This window comes from Haemorhous mexicanus, chromosome 26 (assembly GCF_027477595.1).
Source record: "Haemorhous mexicanus isolate bHaeMex1 chromosome 26, bHaeMex1.pri, whole genome shotgun sequence".
Taxonomy (NCBI): domain Eukaryota; kingdom Metazoa; phylum Chordata; class Aves; order Passeriformes; family Fringillidae; genus Haemorhous; species Haemorhous mexicanus.
In genome coordinates this window covers 6,062,369-6,081,593 of record NC_082366.1, presented here as the reverse complement: position 1 = coordinate 6,081,593, position 19,225 = coordinate 6,062,369, and the positions used below count along the sequence as shown (strand labels likewise).

Here is a 19,225-nt window from a genome sequence, read left to right as displayed (position 1 = left end):
CTCAGGGATAGAATCGTTACCCCGGTCAACACGGAGCAGCTGGCAGCTCGGCATGTGCCGGCCTTCAGGCTCTGCTCTCCTTGTTTCTTGGTTTTTCTCCTCCCGGCTCTCCCGTTTTGCCCAGGATTCGGTGTTTGTGGGAGTGCTGCGTTTCCAGCCGGGGATCCCAAAGAACTGGTGTTGTTTTGTTACTCGGCTTGCTCGCTCGCTTGCCTGGGTGTCCGCAGGGAGAGCGGAGAGCTGGGCTCGCTTTGGTGGTTTCCAGTCACGGCGGTAGCAAACACTTCGTCAGCTTTGGACATTCAGGTGTAGTTTAGGGACTTGTGTAGAGCTCACAGGATGAGGCTGACACATAAAGATAACATTCTCCAGTTAATTATTACCTGCAGCCATGTGTTTAGCGCTGGTTGTATGCTAACCCCGTTAAATAAACACTTCTGCTGTGTTTTGGTAACGATGTTCAAGGAGCTGATTGGACATGCTTGGTTACTTTCCATTTAGTTCAGCATTTCTGCTGGGTTTTGAGCTGGTTTTGTCATATTCCCCTGCTAAATGAGGCCTTTTCTTCTCACTGTTCCAGGAGGACTGGAGGGGGCTACAGCTAGACAGGGTCGGGGGAAGTTTGGATCTTTCCAGATCCTGCCCTTTCTGCAGGAACCCAACCTGGATGTCTGGCCAGTGGGGTCAGAGGTGGCTCAGAGCTGTCCTGTGTGTCTGCTGTGTTTCTGTTTCAGTTTGGACCCATCAGGTCTTTCCAGATCCTGCCCTTTCTGCAAGGACCCAGCCTGGATGTCTGGCCAGTGGGGTCAGAGGTGGCTCAGAGCTGTCCTGTGTGTCTGCTGTGTTTCTGTTTCAGCTGCTTCCCACCAGAGCTGTGCACAAGAAAATCAAAGAGAGCTTTTGTGGAAGGGAGCAGGGTTGTAGCTGGAGCTGTGCTGAAGCTGCAGCCTGGTGCTGGGCAGTGCAGCTCCTCCATGCCTGGCCTGGCCCTCCCTGATGCTGCCGTGGATTCCACAGTGCTTGCTCCTGCTCAGCAGTTTCTCATCTGCCTGCCTTCCCAGCCTTGTCATGTGCTCTGAGAACACAATCCTCTGCTGGAGAACAGCTGCTCAAGAGAGAGCTCTGAGAGCAGGAGTTCCTAAGGTTGAAAGGTTACCTTAGCATGGCACAAGCTCTGTTAACATTTCATTAATTCCAGGTGCAGGATCTCTTTGTGATTAGAAAAATGTAAGACAGACTTAGCTTGAGTAACTTATTAGTTCCACCTGTTGGAAAACTGTTTGCCATTAAAAAAAAAAAAGAAAGGGGACTTGCCTTATGTTTCAAGTTATACCTGCAGAGCCAGGGTTGCATTTACTATTTTTTATACTGTGTGCTAAATCTCTCTCTTCCCATTAAAAAGCAAACACATCACTAGCAACCTGTGCAGTGATGTAGCTGCAGTTGGATGCTGCTTCACTCTGCAGGTGGGAACTCTTGAGGGCTTTTTGCCTCACCCCCACCCTCCAGAAAATGAATTATTTCATCTGTAGCATCCTTAGATTTTAGTCTGCTAAGCCATGACTTGGCAAAGAAATGTGATCTAAATGTTCTCCTTTTCAGACAAGTACTTGCATTATTCTTTTACATACAGGAATTTAAAATTCCATCATTGAGATGCATTTATCATCTAATAATGATGGTAATGCCAGCTGTTGTATTTATTGGAAACTGTAATTGGCAGCTAAGGACTGTGTCAGGTACCTCAGATTGCTGTTTCTAACCAAAGCAATACTGATAGCCAGGGTCATAACTGAGAAACAAAACAAGCCTAACTATTTAGTGCTGCTTTTTTCTCTTTGTTTGGCTCTACCCACATTAATTAGTCTGCATGTTGATTACCTGTGCCATAGTTACAGAGCTCTGTGCCATACCTCAGGTGTGGGAAGTTTTGCTCTGCTTCCATTTTACAGTTAGGACCTGAAAAGTCAGTTGGTGATTTCCAGGAAGTTTTCTCACCTCATCATTTTGAGGAAGGTCTAGAAAATATTTCTTGGTTTTGTCTAAGAGCACTTGTTGTTTGTTTGCTGTATCCAAGAGCTGGGCTAGTGTTTATTTGAGCAACCTGTTTCTGTTTGGTGCTGATGTGGTTTTTCTGCTCTGTTCTGCTTTCTCTGGGTGTTGCTTTTGGTACTAATTTCTGAAGTACATCAAGTTTTTCCGACTGGTCCTGGTGAAATCAAGTTGCAGTGCTTTGGTACCTGTGGAAAGGTGTCCTTGTGGATGCTGTGGAGGACAGGGCTCTCAGGGTGCCCGTGGCAGTGCTACATCTTAGCCAAAAGTGCAGCTTTCACCTTTGCATGTGCTTCTAGAAAGCAAAAGGAGAGTTAAGTCATTCAAAACAGGCATGATGGGGTCTCTCTGTGATGAGGCAGAGGCAGTTGTGTCTTGCTTTCTTCACATTCACACTCACTGCTTCGTGTTGGGTGGCTGGCTGTGAATTTGATATTCTCTTAAAACAACACAACTTTATGTAGCTGATGAAAGGCTTTGGAAGCCTGATGCTGCTCTAAACAGAACTTTTCCCATAAATCTGGAGCACGCCACTCCACCAGGTCCAGGAGTTCCATAAAGTTTTGGTGTAATTAGATATTTTTGCATGGCATGTATTATGAGTTTATGTGTTTGGTGCATGTGAGTGGGACAAAATGAGTTTTGTTTTCTTTGACCTGTGCACTTAAAAATGTGGAGTGTTTAGGTGCTCAGTCATGCCAGGTCTTGGTATTTTAATGTGGGATTCTTGGTCTCCCTTCATGAATCAGTAACTGCTCTCTGTAATGCCCACTCTCTCTGCCTTTCATCTTTTCTGCTTGTTTTACTCCTGTTTTCCCTTTTTCCCTGCTTCAGCAGTTTGCTCTACTCTCCATTTTTCTGCAGGTTTCCCCCTGCCCCGTTTCCCCCTGTTATCAGGTTAATTAGTGCTGGAGCTATTTTTGACACACATTGCCAGCAGTAAGTGCTGGAGCTGACACCTGGTTTCAGAGGAGAGTATTTGTGTCTCACTGCAGCTTTGTGGTCTGTTCCTTCTGCTTCTTATGAAAGGCACAAGTCTGGCAACCTTGGTTTAATCTGCATTTCAGTATTACTAACTTAGAAATTACAGAAGGTCATCCTAAAAATAAGGTTTTTGTGCATAAGAATCTTATCAGCTGGTAAGAAATTGATGTCTTTCTGCAAATGTACCATTTGAACAGGCTGCTGGGTGTAGCAGGTGTGTAACTGTGCACCTGTTGAGTAGCCAAGCTGTCAGGTAGAAATTCCTGTAAGGAGAGGGGACTGAGCTAGATCCTTTTCACAAACTGAATGAGAAGAATGGGACAAGATTTTTCTGCAAGGTAGCTGTTTGACAGGAAAACCAAGCTGCTAAGCAGTGGCTTTTCCTATGAATTGCAGGCAGAACTTGGCAGTGATGTTTACATCCAGTCATCAGTTAACTGTTTTGTCTCATCACAAGGATATTACACTGCACTCGATTACCTGTGGTCTTAACCTTGAAGAAGGTTTATCAGAGGGATGTCTGGAGTTCTGCTGTGTGGGAGATGTTACTTGGAAATGCTGCCTAAACACAATACTAGAGTTGAAAATAACAATAATCCTTTTTAAGCTGTTTAGGGTGTTAGGGAGAGTTGGGTAATAAATTGTCAGTGACATTCTTTACAAGTCTCCGGGGCTTTGTAGAGCTGTGATAGCCTGATAAAGTAGAGCATCTGATTCTTCAACAGAAGAAATTAAAATGACCCGGCTTAATTGATTTTCTATTTATGTACTGGAGGCTGCTTTCTGGCGAAGAAGTTTTGCTGTGTTCTCTTAAGGGGGTGGCAGGGAAGGAGCATTAAAATTAAGGAAGTGAATCCTCATCTCAAAGCTTACGCTGGCTAAGAGCTGTTTAGATGTATTTGTAGGGGTGTGCTGGTGCTGGCACCATGACAAGGGGGTTCTTGTTTTTGCTGGCCTTGCAGAAAGACTGCTCAATTTTTATTTTTTCCTAATGCTTCTACGATATTGGCAACTCGTTCCTTTAGTGATTTGTCTCGCTGTAATTCTGGATTCTTATTGACACACCAAGTTTCTCTGAGTAAAACTTTGATTCTTGTGTGGAAATGAGCCTTTAGTGCCAGTGTGAGATTTGTTGCCTAACGGCACGGTTAGCCAGGATGTTGTGAATTATCCAGGCAGACAAAGCAGTTTTTCTGCAGATGCATGTAATTTATCAAGACAGGAGCTCTGTCACCCATGACTGTGTTAATCTTGTGGTCCTGCTACTTTTTCCTTGCTTACCTCTCCCTGTACCTCTTGCAATCTTTCCTGAACAGTTTGCTTACCTCAGAGAGCGAAAAGCAAAGGGCGACGTCGCGCAGCCGCAGAAAAAGGCGGCGAAGAGGAAGGGCTCGGCTGTCCACGCGCATGACCTTCCGAAGGAAGAGCACCCCGTAGCAGCCACACATCCTGGGAAGGGCACAGAGGCTCAGGCTGAAGACACCAGCCTGCCAGAGGCAGCAGCAGAGGTAAATTTTAGTATTCCTTGCCTTGGCTCCACTCCATGTGCAGGTAACGAGTGTTGCAGGTGGTTGTTTGCCTCGATTGACTGTGAGCTCGTGGGCCACTAGGGAGGGAAGGGAGCTGCTGTTATTTGCACTTGTGATAGTTCACTCTCTAACAGAGTCATCTCATTTGCTAAGACATCTCCACAGTATGGCCTGGGCACCTGTTATTGCCAGGGAGCTGTTAGCCTCCTAAATTAAAGTTTTTCACCTTTCACTGCCGTGGACTTCTCTTTGGGCAGACGTGCATTCATGTGGGTGTGAATTCATCAAATGGCAAATCTGGATTGGGAGATCAACAGATTAAAAACTGCCAGGACCTTATAATGCACAGCATTAACTTGGGTTTGTATCACTTGGCTGGCTCAAATATGTTTAAATGTTTTCTAAAAAACTATAATTTATTCCAGCAAGCTCACAGAAGCCATTGTAAAGCCAGCAGAGGTGTTATTTTCACAGATTTGTTTGAGGGGTGACTCTGCTTGTGTCTGATGTATTTCAGTGTGTGTGTACTGATGGCTCTCTGAAGGTAGTCATGTTCTCTGTGGAAAGAATTTTGTGCCTTCTGCACCAAAAGCATCTCTCCAGATGTTGGTGTGTTTTCACAACATACCACAATAGCAGCAAACTAATGTGTTTGCAAACCTACAGTGATGGGGTGTAAAATTTACATGTGTTATCCTGCTTTCTGTTGTGAGGGCATCCCTGATGCTTTCAGGATATCTTCAACAAAATGTTAGCATTGCAAAGGATTTTATGAAGCTACACACTGAGGAAAAACATAATGGTTTGTCACTCAGCCATAGCAGTGTCTTTGCTGCATTCCTGTGAGCTTAAATGAAAAAAGCAAACAGAAATCACTTTCTGCTGCCTAGCAGCTTTTTTCAAAATAGCTGGTTTGTAAAGCAGCTGGAATTCTAGGTTACCTGGAGAGGGTGCCTCCAGGGAGGCAGCAATCACTGGGAACTACTTCAAGCAGACTCAAAATGCAGGGAGAGCTGTGCACTGCCTTGTCCAAACAATGCCATAGTCATCTTAGTCTTGTTGTGAATTTAGTGAGAGGAAAACCTCTTTCAAGGTATCAAGCTGTGTTAAATCTGTGTGTCAGAGAAAGGTGTTGCTTTTGTGATTACCTGACTGGTTTTAGCAAATGTTTGTCAATTCATCTCCTGTCAGTTTACTGATTTTTAGTAGTAGAATAAAGATTGCAAGCATTGAATCAGTGTTGAGGATTAGCCCTAAATTGAAGTGGGAATTATAATACTTTTGTTTGGTTGGTTTTTTTTGCAGTTGAGTTGATTTCACCATGAAAGACCAGCTGGATTTAGCATAAAGTCAGTTTCTCACAACACAGACCTTTCTGGCTCATGCTTAAGATGCTTCCAAAATCATTCTGGTTTTCCTTATTTTTATTGAAAGTAGCTGTGATTTAGTGTTTGTTTCATTTGTTTATTTACCAGGGCAGCACTGATTTGTCTAGCTGGGAGCCACTGGATGATCATGGAACTGAAGTAAGTGTGAAAAGGTGTATCTTTAGTAAAAGGTGCTGGGTAGAGATGAAAGAAGACTGATGATTGGTTGCTAAAATGATTAATTGTTATCAAATATGATGAAACTGATGTGATTTCATTATTTTATGGAATAAACCAGGTATTTCTCTGTATGTACACATCCTGGCTGTGAAAATTGGTTGCTGAGAAAATTGGGTTTTGTAAAATCATAGGCTTTGCCCAGAGAAATTGGAATGTTTTAATGCTTCCAATTGATAACATGGGTTCATTTTTCATTGTTTCATACAACACAGCCAAAAAGTATTCCAAATAAAATACAAGATACTGTATCCTCTGTGATGTTTGTAACAATGTTGCTCCTAAGAAACCACAGAAATTTCATTTTAATTGAAGAGCTTTCCATTGTTGTTTCTCTTTTGGGGGGACTGTTCTCCAGTCAGATGGATGTCAAGGCTTTGTTTAAAGTGGCAATATTCTGCTTCCTTCCTCACAACTGGAGGGGTTTAAATCCCAATACATTCCAAAATGGCATGTTGCCACCATTTGGTGCTATAGAATCACACCACTTTTACTTCAGTTTTGTGCCTTAAACTATCATGAAAATGTGTTATCTATGAGCATTTTTCATTTGAAGTTTTTCAACTGTAAGGATTTTGTGTATGTAATATTTCTGTTAGATACAAAGTCCCAGCACTGAGTTACCTTTAAAGTAGAATTTGCCCAGGACTTAACCTTGAGGCTGAATTTGTTTTCAGACAAATCACAGACTGGTATTTTTAGTGAATAAATGCATTTCTGTTTCCTTGATGAAGAAAGCTGGGATAAGTTCTGCTGCAGAGTACAGCGAGGCTGATGCTCAGGTGTGTCAGGCCAGGGTAGCTGAGCTGGAGAGCAGGCTGCTGGAGAAACAGGAGGCAGTGGAAAGACTCACTGAGCAGATGGATGAGCTGCAGGACCAGCTCACCCAGCACAACAATTCCATGCAGCTTCAGGTATGTTCCACAGGGCTGGGGAATGGGATAATAGCACCTTATTTTAATCCTAAAAATATTTCGGCCTCAAGACTCAAAAACCTTTTGTTTTTTGGTGAGAAGTACTCCACCTTGCTAACATGTAGTGCAAAAAGCAGCATCCTCTTCCAGAATATTAAAAAAAAATAATATTTTGCATTCTCTTTCTCTAACAGTTCTGTGTAAAGGTAAATTATTACCAGGTGCTTTCTAAGACTAGTTAGTTTCCCCTTTATATGTTCTTTTTCTCATTCTAGGATTGGTGAAATGAAGACATTTCCTGTTGGTGAGAAATAAATTGAAAATATAAATGTGGTTAACATAAAATAGAATTTATGTTCCCATCTCATTAGTTTCCTCTCACATGACTGAAGGACTTGCTGGGGGTACTAAATATTCATTATGTCCTTTTTGAAAACTTGATTGCTTTTTACATCAATGAGAGCTACAAAATTGGAAGTAAAAATACCAATTTCACTGCTGGTATCCCATAATTTGTTTTTGAAATCACTTTTGATTAGGTTTGTCATCTCTGAGATCAGTTTAAGATCTTCCTTCGTGCCTGCCATCATCTTTGGGCACAAAGATTTCTTGGGTGCAAGTTGGTTAAAACTGAAATGTGGCTAGGGACTCTGTAATGGCTCTGCTTCAAGAACACCTACTTGGTTCCAAATGTGTTAAGAATATCTTAATGTTCAAAGTGCCCTTCTTGTGACCCCTGCAGGAAACCACAGTTCAGGAGCAGAATGAAATCATCAGGAAGTTAACAACCTGCCTCCAGCAGGCCAAGCAGGAGCGGGATGAGCTGCAGGAGGAGGCTTCGCGTGCGGCCGCTCAGGTCCAGGAGCTGCAGCTCCAGCTGCATCAGGTGTGCCTCTCCTCCAGCTGGCATGTCCTCACACAGCCTGCAAGGACAGCTTTAGACTGGCAGTGTAAAAACATGGAGCTGATCATGCAGCTCCTCCCAGTTCAGTTGGTAGCACAGCAGTGAGAGTGATTTCAGGGTGAGGCAGGGCTTTTTCCTGGCTGCTACAGAGAGGTCCTGGAAACATCCTCAGATTTTCCACTTGCTTGCATCATGTTTTGAAGGTCATTGCACGTCTTTGTTCATCACTTAAGGCCTTGTTAGGGAATTTTGCACAAAGTTGTTAGTGGTGTTATGGGCTGAGTGAAAGCATTAGACAAGCCCTGCCTGAGGTTCAGATTTTTGGCAGTAGCTTGAATTCAGGTGAGGCACACCTCAACTGCTCTGGCTGATGAGTTCTTTAGAACTGCAGATCAGGTTTATCATAAATTGAGTTATTTACTGAGTGGGCAGGAGATTAACAGACAAATGGCCTTAAACAGGTTAAGACAACTACTAGAAGATTACATAAAACAGTGCACAACACAAAGGTACCTGTATCATAGCTAACAAAGCAATACTGTAGATTAAGAGTCAGTGTAACTTATCACTGAACTGATGAGGAGGTTCTCAGATTGCTTTCACTCCACCCCCAAGAGAGGGGCCACAAAGTGGCATCCCAGCTTTGGGGAAGGGCCCCACACATTTCCACAGAATGTGCAGAAGACTTCTGCCTTGTGAAAATTTGGTGTAGCTTTCATAGTTTGTGAAGTTAAGTGTCTGTCAGTCAGAAAATCAAGCTTATCTTCCTTCAACCTCTCTCCCAAGGCAAGATGTTTATTGTCAGCTGGGAATGCCACCTCCGTGGTGCCAGAAATATCTCACTACCAGACAGATGTCTGGCCTGAAATATTTCACCAATTAGCAAATTCTTGTGAGGGGGAAGATGCCCTGAGCTGTTGCACCAGCTGATAGGCAGAACAGATAAGCCCTTCTGTGGTGGGGGAATGTCCTGCCACAAGTGGTTTGTGGCCTGTACACAACTGTTGCTGTATAATTTGGGCTTGCATGTGATCATTTGTCCTTTGCCAGAGAAATCTGTGAATTTCTGCTTGGGCAGCTGGAACATCTCAGCTGTTAGACAGAAACTTGTTGTGCTGAGGTCGTGTGACTTGGCTCAAAGAAAGAAATTTAAAATGACACAGTCCAAGCAGCTGGCACATAGGAACCTGCTTCAGTGCAACAGGTTGGTCATGGATCTCATCCCTGGATCAGAGAGATACTGCAGCCTTTCTCTGCTTTCAAATGTATTTTTGAAAGTGCTTTATTCTTTCTTGGTGATACTCGGTGTTCTAGTGGCTATTCTCTCTGAGCCCATGTATTTGTTGTCCTTGGAGCTTTGTAGTATGTGCCAAAGAGAAAGGTTTCTGTATAGGAACTGTTCCAGGTTTGCAGGATATGGGATTACAAATCTTCAAGTGTGGATAGGAAGGGAAGGGGGGGTTTAAAAAATTTAAAAATAAAAACTGAGACTTTTTAGTCCAGGAATTATCTTAAAGGAGTTGCTTATGCCCTGAAAAAGGTCTGCTAAATGAAATTTTATAAAATAACAAAAAATACTGCTTTCTATCTACAGTTCTGGTTGCAACAGCAAAATGTGGTAAAAGTGAAGGCTACTCAACAGGTGTTGGGGATTTGCACCATCAGCCATTGAATGACAAGGATCAAGCCTCAATAGCATTTCAGGCATATTCTAAATAAGTCTAGTGAGATGATGCACATTGTGGAAGGATGTCAACTTTGGTATCAGATGAAAGCACTAATACTGTCTTACATGTTCTTCCTTGGTTTTAGCAACATACGGAGAAAAATACATTAAATAAAATGTATTTTATGTTCTCCTGATGGGAGAAATGTTTTCCTTTCCTTTGAAGGGATGTGGAGAAGAAGAAATCAACCTTTAGTAATGAGCTGTAAATACTTTGCAGAGAAGACTGGTTTTGCCCATTGTCCTCTTAATGGCACATCCAGCCTGTTGGGAGTTCTGCTTTGTATTGGAGGAATTCAGTCTGATTTATTGTGCTAGATTTATAGGTCCATAATGTTAGAAAAGTCACCACAGGGATGAATTACCTAACATTTCCATCCTTTCAGTAAGTCATAGTGTCTAAAACATGACAAGTTAAGTTAACATGACATGATAAGTGTTGTCTGCCTTTTTAGGGTGATTTTTATTCCTTGAAAGGTTTAGGCCAAATCTGTAAAAACACTTGCTTACAGCAAGCCTTGTGTGTGAGCTGTTTGGATACAAACATTCTCCTGACTGTGTCATTTCTGTGTCCAGGTTACTGAGCTACTGAGGAGTCAAGGTCTCAGGAAGAAGGAAGGGTCAGCAGCCCAGCAGCAAATGTCCTTGCTTCAGGATCATCTCAGAGAGCAGAACACACACTTGGAGGTTCTGCATGAGAGAGCACGGGACCTGGAGGTGCAGCTGGAGTCTTCTCAGAAGGTAAAAACATCATTTGCTTTTTTAATTGTTTCAAATTTGGCCATAACTTGAATTTGCTGTAGTGATATATTCATGAAAAAAGCCTTTTTATATAGAAATAAATTGATAGGGATTGTGATGGCTAACCTACAATAATGAAACAGCCTAATGTTTGGTTTCCTTTAAGAGTGTAGCTAGTAGTGCCATAAACAGAAACCTTAAACTTAAATGTTGTTATTTCTGAATGCAAATTAAAAACATGAGGCTTAAGGAAAAGAAATCACAGTATATTTTATATGTCATGTTTTATTTTTAAGAATACCAAAGATAAAGAAAATCTGCTTGCCCAAATGGAAGAGGATATGAAAGATAGAATACAAAAGCTACACAAAAGCATAGATGAAAAAGAACAATTTATTAAAAGTCTTCAAGATCTGCTGACATCTGAAAGATCTGGCTTGTCTGTACTCCAGCACACACTTTCTCTCCGGGACTCAGAAATAACAGAATTAAAAAAAGAAATTGCTTTATCCCAAGAGAAAGAACAGCAACATATTGAAGAACTGAAAATCAGTCATGAGAAGGATATTTGCAGACAGTTGGATAACTTGAGGAATGAGCTGGAGAAGTGCCACAGAAGAGAGATTGCAGAAGCCAAGCAAGTCTATGAAAAAGAAATTATTTTAAAATATGAAAATGAACTTGAACAGTTCAAGAAAGAACTCTGTGCTTTGAATTCTGAAGAACACATTCAGAACTTGAATGGCATTATAATTGACTTAAATGTAAGGCTTCAAGAATCTGAAATTAGTAAAGAAAATTTGAGGAAGAAACTTGAAAACCAACGGGAAGACTTTCAGAGGGAAAAATCTGAAATGGAGACTCAATACAAGGATTTAATTGATGGCCTTAAGCATCAACTTTCTGCTGCAGAAGAGCAAGTGAAGGAAGCCCAGCGATATAAAAAAGAAAAACAGTCCTTGAATGAAGAGATTCAGAAGCTGAATTCCTACATCCAGGAATTAAATGAAAAGCAACTTTTTGAAGCTAAAAAACATATAGATGTAAGGCAAAATCATGATGGAGAGATTGTCTCCAATAAAAAATTACTGGAATCGAGGGAAATCCAGGTTTTATCAGGGAAGTGTCAGCTGCAGGGAGTGGATCTTGAGGAGATGTGGGACAGAGCATGCCAGCTGGAAGGCAGAGAAGAGCCAGTGTATCAGCCAGAAGTGGAGTATGACTCCTCAAGGGATCAGTTAGAAGAAACAAGGAGTGTAGAGATCATGAAGGGTGATGGAAGTGGTGAGGGGGAGAACCTCTCTGAAGGACCCTTGTCAGAGCTAGGGCATCTCAGTGGTGATGAGGGTCTGTTGGCCAAATACCTCATTGCCACAGAAGCTCCAGAGGACTCCTGTGGGTCCAGCTCTTTGGAGGGCCACACCATTGAAGAAGGCAGATACAATATGTATGGCTTAGACAGCAGTGTGCTCCTAGAACCCAGCAGAGATTTTGTGTCTTCTTCATTAAACTGTAGCCTTGAGGAGGGGACGTGTCTTAGTGGCTTGGCTCAAGAGCTCTCTGAAGAGGCAGAGGTGAGAGCAGAGGCCTTTGTTTCATGTGTGTCAGATGGCTCCCTGCAGCAAAACAAAACTGGAGACCACGGTGACGTGGAGGATGAGGAGATGATGTGTTTGGCAGAGAGACATCTGAGGCCAGCTGAGCTGCTCCATCAGGGGTCAGCCTTGGGAATGCCTTATCAGGACACCCAAGGAGCTGCTGGAAATTGGGCAGGAGCTGTGTCTGAGCTCTCTCACAGGCATGCAAAGCTGGAGGAAGAACGTGAAGCACAGATCCGTTGTGAAAAAGAACTTCTTCAGAAAATGGAGAAGGAGAAAGAGCTTGAAAAGAAACACAAGCTTCTACTGAAGCAGCAGGGTGAGGATGGAGGCCAGCCATCCCCAACACAAGTGTCAAACCCCTCTAACTGGCTAGAAATGGTAAAGGACCTCCAGGAGGAAGGAGGCATGTTGGTGATGGAGCTGCCATCTCAGGAGCAGTTAGTGAGAGATGCTCAGGAGCAGAAAACAGCTTCTGATTCCGTGACAAGAGAAGGGCAGGCTCTTCTTGGCCATCAGCTGGCAGCTTTGCAAAGCCCAAGGGATGGGATGCAAAGCCAGCTTAATGCTCAGAAGGCTAAAAACCAGAGAATAGCAGAGCTGTTGAGTCAGAAAACCATATCTGAGGAGACATTGCTGAAAGAGCTGGAGCTGCTCAAAGCTGAAATCAATAATAAAGAACAAAATTTAATACTTTTGTTGAAGGAAAAAACAGCCTTAAGAGAGAGACTATCCAATGTGGAGCAGGATCTGTTGAAAGCAGAAAAAGCACTAGCAGAGAATGCTGGCATCATTGAGGACCTTGAGAAAAACATCCAGGAGCTTAATGCTGAAATAAAAAACATCAGAGAAATACAGGAGTCTGAAAGACTGAGCTATGAGGACAGGTTAAACCTCAGCCACCAAGAAATTAATAAACTAAGTGCTGAAATAAAGGAAAAGACTACTGAATACAGTGAAGAAAAAAACCAGTTGACTGAAGAAATTGCCCAGTTGAAAAAGGCTCAGTTGGAGCTTGAGGCTCGCTTGCAGGAGTCCTGTCAGGCTGCCCAGGAGGCTCAGTCCAAGATGGAGAAGCATTACCAAGAGGAAATGGATAGGATGGAGACTCAACACCTTGCTGAATTAACTGAAGTGAGTTTGGCACATGAGAGAGAGGTAGGAAGCTCTGATAACTGCAGGAGTCATGGGATTTCTGGATGCTTAAGGTAGCCTTTGCAAATGTTTGTATGCCTGTTTTCAGATCAAAGAGTTAAATGCTGAAATAAAAGACAAAGTGGAAGAGCACCAGAAGTTGGAAGAAAAAAGAAAGGAAGAGATTGCTGTAATAAAAAAGGTACGTGCTGTAATTTGGTTTATTTTGGAAAAATGAAGTCATTTTTCATTGTCATGTGAGCAGTGTAAACATTTTAGAGTTGCAAAATTCTATTTATTGGGGGTTTTTTATGTTTTTGATTTGGGGTCAGCAGGATGGGAGAATTCTTGCTCCATGATTAGGGCTAGCCAAGCATATTTTGAAGAAGGTTTTTCATCAGAGCTTTCTCTGCAGGTTCATGAGCGGGAGCATGATCGGGAAATCTCGGAGCTGGCTGCCAAACACTCAGAGGAGATGGAGAAACTCCGTGCTGAGCTCAAGGAGGAGCAGAGGCACCTTTTGGATGAACTCCAGCAGCAAATGGCAGCAGAGCAGGAGCAGGCTCAGCTCCAATCCCAGGTACAACCAGGCAAATCACTCACTGATTAATGTAGCTCTGAGCTGACTGGGTGATCTCCAGCATGCACAGAAATCAAGGAGCCTTCTCCTTGACTTTTGTGGGTGTTACACATGCTCTTTCACATGGTGCTCCAGCCAGAGGAAAAAGTGTTCTCTTGGTGGGTGGTAGTAGATATATTTTAGAGGAGTTCTCCAGAATCCTCACTTTGTATTATATTTTATATATATTTTAATATTAATTCTGTTTTAACGTTCATTATGAAGAAAACTGAATGTTTCAATTGATGATTTTAAGAGAGAAAAAACAGCCTTGTAATTTTTTTGTCTTGGCAAGTTTAACAAGTTAATTTTATAAAGGATATAAACCCCTCCCACTTTTTAATCATTCACTAATAATAATTAGGAATGCTCTCTTGTTAAGCTGACATGTGAAAACCTGACTTTTACTTCTTTAGATTTCCTGGGTTTTTGAGCATTTCCACTAAATGTGAAGGGGAAATGGAAAAATGTCTAGTGTTAGGTCTAATTACAGCCTGGTGGGACAATGGTTAGCTCACTTAAGAATTGACAAGTGGTGAATTTTATTGCTCCTTTTCCAGTATTGCTTAGAACTTTACTTTGTTAACAAATTATAACCAAGAGCAAACATGAGGAATTCTTTGAATAGACAGTGAGGGGCTGGGGTGAGCTTGTGCTCTGCTTTGATGGAAGTGGAAAGATAGAGGATATTTTGTAGGAAATTAAGAGGCAGGTAAGGAAAGCCTTCTACATTGCACTGAAAGCATTCAAATATCATTACAGCAGCTTATTTTAAAGGTTTTTGCCACAAAGAAACCATCTCCAAGTACAGCAAGGCAAAACTTAGGTGTGTTTAAGAGTGAAAACTGGAACTGGTCGTGAAAAAGCACATTTCATTAGAGGGGAGGGAGAAACCCTTTTTTACTCCACTGCAGACACTGCACAGCCTTGAACTGGAAGCTTTACGCCTGACCTTAAACAATATGCACACCTCCCAGCTGGAGCTTACCCAGTCCAACTTGAGGAGGGAGAAGGAGACTGCCCTCATGGAGCTGCGCGAGATGCTCAATGACAAGCGGGCTCAGGAGGTGGCCATTCTGCAGAGCCGCCACCAGCTGGAGTGGGAGAGGATCAAGGAGCAGTGCCTGAAGGAAAAAGAAGACCTTAAGTCCAAGTATCAGCAAGAGCTAGGTATTTAAACTGGGGAATAAGTATTTTCTTCTGCACAGGTTCCTGTCTTGGTGTAGAGCTGGCCTGTGAATCACAGCTGTGTTACCTCTCATATGGGCAAGAGTGCCTTGTGCATGTTTTATATATGAAGATGAAGCTGACCTAAGTTTAATTGTTCTTCATCTGGAAATCAGTGCTAAACTGAACTGCTTTCTTTCAGGAGGCTTTTGACCAAGTTCTTTAAGAGAACTTGTTCAGTGCAGAGAACAGTCTTACCCCTGATGGTTTTTAAGGTTTTTCTCGCCCTAAGTCAGCACTCTGTTATCTTTCTGAGATATGTGAATGCTTCCTGGCTTACCCTGTCAGTGTTAGGCAGGGGCTGAAAAGCTCAGTGAGAGCCTGTAGCTGGGTGTCCTCTGAGCTGCACTTCATCTAAGGCTGTATTTCCAACAAGAAGGCAGTTGCACCTCGTGGTACTGGAGGCCTGCTGCTGATGCCCTTGGCATTGTTTGGGAAGTTTCCCTCTTTGCAGGTCAGACCATTTTTGCCCTGTATGGCAGAGCTGGAGGAATTTCTGGAGCAAGGTGAACCTTGCAGCACCTCCCTGAAGGAGTTGACAGAATCACAGGCTGGTTGGGGTGGAAGGGCTCTCTGGAGATCATCAAAGCCCTGCTGGAGCAGGTTCACCCAGAGCAATTTGCACAGGATTGTGTGCAGGCATGTTTTGAATATCTGCAGAGCAAAAGGCTCCACAGCCTCTCTGGGCAGCCTGTTAGGGAGCTCTGAATTCAAATTATAAACTATTAATTATAAATAAGTCAAGGCAATGTGGCTGATAGGCTTTTACAGGGCTCCTGCAAATCAAAAAGGGGCCAAACAAGAAGCTGGAATTAATCAAGGGAGGAGCTGGAAAGGAAGAATCTGTTGGTGTCAGTGATAACTGAGCAGATAGTGGCATCTGTCTTGCAGTCTTTTTTCCTAGACTTTTGTATAAGAAATGTTGAAGTTTCCTACCTGCTGCTGTTCCTTCTGTCTTTCTGGAGACTCTGTGCTCACAGTGGTGTGCAGTGGAATGTTAAAATGACATCAATATTCAGTTATATCTTTACTTTTTGGTACCATATTCTCTGTAGACTCAAGCAGGCTGTACTAGTTAAATTGATCTTTACTTTCTGAGTTGTCTCTGCAGCTTTGTAAGTTCTAGAATGCTTGTTTTCTAAAATGCAAGTGAACTTGTGGGATATAACAGAACAGCAGGTGTGGCTGGAACCCAACTCTGCTCTATGCCTGCCCCATTTAAGTCCTGAGTTTATGTTGAAAATTGTAATCTCATCCATATTTCTACTTACCATTTAATACTATTTTTGTGTAAATGTATTAATAAGTATTTTATTTCACAGTTGACCAGAGAAAGAAAATAGAATTGGAAATGGAAGAGACACATGTCCAGGCATTAGAGGTACAAATTCTGTTCTTTTTACAAGAAAAAAAGAAAGGTCCTTTCAGAAAACAGGAGCTGGTACAAGTCCCAGATCTGCTACACATTTATTTTAAAGGACAAATAAATGGGAAAAAAATATTAATTACCTGAACGTGTTTCCTTTAATATAATGCATGTTTTACTCTCTTAGACCCTCAGAAGAGACTGGGAAGTAGAGTCTGATAGACGTTTACAAAACGTGTGTGAGGAGCTGTGTGAAAAACATCAGGCTGAGATGATTGCACTGCAGAAATCTCTGGAAATGGATCTGGAAAAAGTCAGAGCAGAGCTGGGGCTTCTTTCTGTTGAGAATGTACAATCCAAAAGTGAGTACTATGCTCTGGGAGGCAGCTGCTTTATTGAACAGAGACAGAGCTAAGTGATTTTACCACATGTAGAAAAGCAAATACAAGCTATAATTGTGTAGCCTTATTTAAAAACTGGGATGATGGCATGAGACTGTCTAGACAAGGCTGTAAATGAAAAATGGTTTAAAACCTGGATAGCATTGTTGCCTTTCAACTTCCCCAGAGTATGAGATGCAAGGTGAATATTAAAGGGAGGTGCTCTTTTGCTCCCATCTGAAAACCTTTTCTGACAGTTGCTGAGTTAATCAAAACTGTGGTGAATATTAATAGGAGCTTTTTCTAATAAAAATTGCATTTGGCTTGTGGATAGTTAAGGGTTAATGGAGCAAGTGGTTGTTTGTTAGCTAACTAACATGTGGGATTCAGAGAACAGCAAAGCAGTGCATGGAAGTGTTGGGCTTGCAAATACTTCACTGTTCAAGCATTTCTGTGATCCCCTGAAAGCTGGTGCTTAGGCTGCAGACAATCCATTTCTGTTTTTGTTGCTCAGAAGTTGTACAGGTTATTCATTAACCAGGATGAGGGAGTAACAGAACTCATCTTTAATTTTAGTGAAATGTATAGAATTGGAGAGGCAACACCAATTAGCCATCACAAAAGTACAAGAACAGCTGCAGGCTGAACATAACCAACTCCTAGAAGACATAAAGATGAAAAGCCAAGAAAAAGAGCAGGATCTTCAGAGGGAGGTAAGTTACATTTCTTTAGCAGTTTAGAGTAGTTGATTTCTCTTGATGTTACACAAACTAGATCATATACAAATCATTTGGGTGACCTGTTTGTGTTTAGGGATGCTATTGAAAAAGCAAAACGCATAACAAAGCAGATAAATACTCTGGGAGTCTCCAGAGGAGTTCAGAACCTTTGGAATGCAGCTGTCTTTATGCCATTTGGTGCCATCTCTTCATCCATATTTATATTCCTCATTTTATGGTTCTCACATTTTGTTTTTATCTGGCTAATGCCTTATTTTTTTGCCAGTGAAGATACTTATGGCATCAGGAACAAGTTCTTCCCTCTCAGAGGAGTGGGTGTAAGTTAAGAGCTGCTGCTGCTCAGTATCTCTGACACTGTCAGGAGCTGAGAGTGGTGGTGGCACTGTTTCCACCTAGTTCTGACAGAAGTGTAAAATAAGCCCCGAGAACAAAATTGTTTAACAAGTTGTGGTGGGGTGTTTTTTTGGTTTTAACATGGTTTTTTTTGTAGCTGGACCAGCTTCAGGTCAAGCACGAGCAACTCAAGGTTCAGTCACAAGAAGAAATCAGGCAGCTTTGGTCTCAGCTTGGCAGTAGCCGAGCGAATCGACAAGAGCTGAGTGGTATGTTCACAACTGACCCATTTCATTTTAGTTTTTGTCTCTTCTTCATACAGAAGGACACATTGACACAAAATGCTTTTAGCTGTTTTACCAGAAACACTCAGGAAGGGCACAGTGTCAGTGGGTTGTAACCCAGTGATGGTCCCTAGGCTGAGGTGAGGTCCTGTCAGGGGACTGACAGGTTCTGCAGTGTCAAAAAGCATGGTATGACTGTGGGGAAAAGCTTACTCCTGTGCTGCTCCTTTCCCTTCCCACTCCATTCCTGCACACTATAAAAATATTTAGGGAGAAGGAAAGGTTTTTCATTGAAATGTCAAATTAAGTATCATGTAATGAAAAACTGGAGAAAATGCTGCTCAGTGCAATAACATGCTCCTGTTTCTACTTCTGTTTCAAGAGCCAGGTGTATTAAATAAAAGAGCCAGTTTTGCAGGGTAGTGGTTGGAGAGGACATACACTTTTGAAATAAAATATAACATGTCTTAGATGTGTGTGCACAGATGTATAACACACTGAAGAACTTCTGGGGGAAAAAGAAAACCTAGAGACCATGACTCTGACAGTGTCCTTGTGCTGGGACTCTCAACATGAGGCTCTTGAGTTCTGATGGGTAGTTAGAGCAGAAGGCACATGTAACATATTTAAATACTGTTTCAGGTTTTCTGAATAATATAATTCTAGGTATGTGTTCTTAGTGCTTGTGTTGGCTTGGCCTCTGTTCCAGAGCTAAAAGAGCAGCTCCTGGCTCGAGCATCACAGGTAGAAGAAATAGAGTGTTTAAAACAGGAGTTTGAGCAGCAGTGTCAGCAGAGAAACAGGGAGCACAAAGCTGAACTGGAACAACTGAGACTTTATTTTGAAAACAAGTTGATTGTTGCTGAAGAAAACTACAAAAAAGAATTGACTTTGTTGCATCAGAGGCCTCAAGAGCTGACAGACAATTCACTGCCAGAGTTGGAAAGGAGTCAAGATCAAGCAGGGGACATCAGGTGATCTGTTCCTTTTCCTTTCATTTTGTGACAGCATGCTTCCATTTTATTTTTCTTTGGCCTAAAAATGATATTAGCATCTGAACCTATTGGGATTGGGCATTAGGTGGTGGCCC

The 19,225-nt window shown here is 42.2% G+C and overlaps 1 protein-coding gene across 10 annotated transcripts in view; it reads left to right on the top strand.

Moving 5' to 3' along the window:
• PCNT (pericentrin) overlaps positions 1-19,225 on the top strand; it is a 63,706-nt gene that overhangs the window by 376 nt on the left and 44,105 nt on the right. For 8 of the 10 annotated variants that reach the window (XM_059868332.1, XM_059868325.1, XM_059868329.1 and 5 more), the window contains exons 2-15: positions 4,353-4,544; positions 6,041-6,091; positions 6,904-7,083; positions 7,826-7,969; positions 10,290-10,454; positions 10,751-13,210; positions 13,296-13,388; positions 13,602-13,766; positions 14,720-14,975; positions 16,355-16,413; positions 16,586-16,760; positions 17,355-17,491; positions 18,009-18,120; positions 18,845-19,109. In XM_059868332.1, the coding sequence (XP_059724315.1) occupies positions 4,353-4,544; positions 6,041-6,091; positions 6,904-7,083; positions 7,826-7,969; positions 10,290-10,454; positions 10,751-13,210; positions 13,296-13,388; positions 13,602-13,766; positions 14,720-14,975; positions 16,355-16,413; positions 16,586-16,760; positions 17,355-17,491; positions 18,009-18,120; positions 18,845-19,109 (4,454 nt within the window). The remainder of the gene's footprint in view (positions 1-4,352; positions 4,545-6,040; positions 6,092-6,903; positions 7,084-7,825; positions 7,970-10,289; positions 10,455-10,750; positions 13,211-13,295; positions 13,389-13,601; positions 13,767-14,719; positions 14,976-16,354; positions 16,414-16,585; positions 16,761-17,354; positions 17,492-18,008; positions 18,121-18,844; positions 19,110-19,225) is intronic. The other 2 variants (XM_059868326.1, XM_059868327.1) reach the window with 2 other exon arrangements.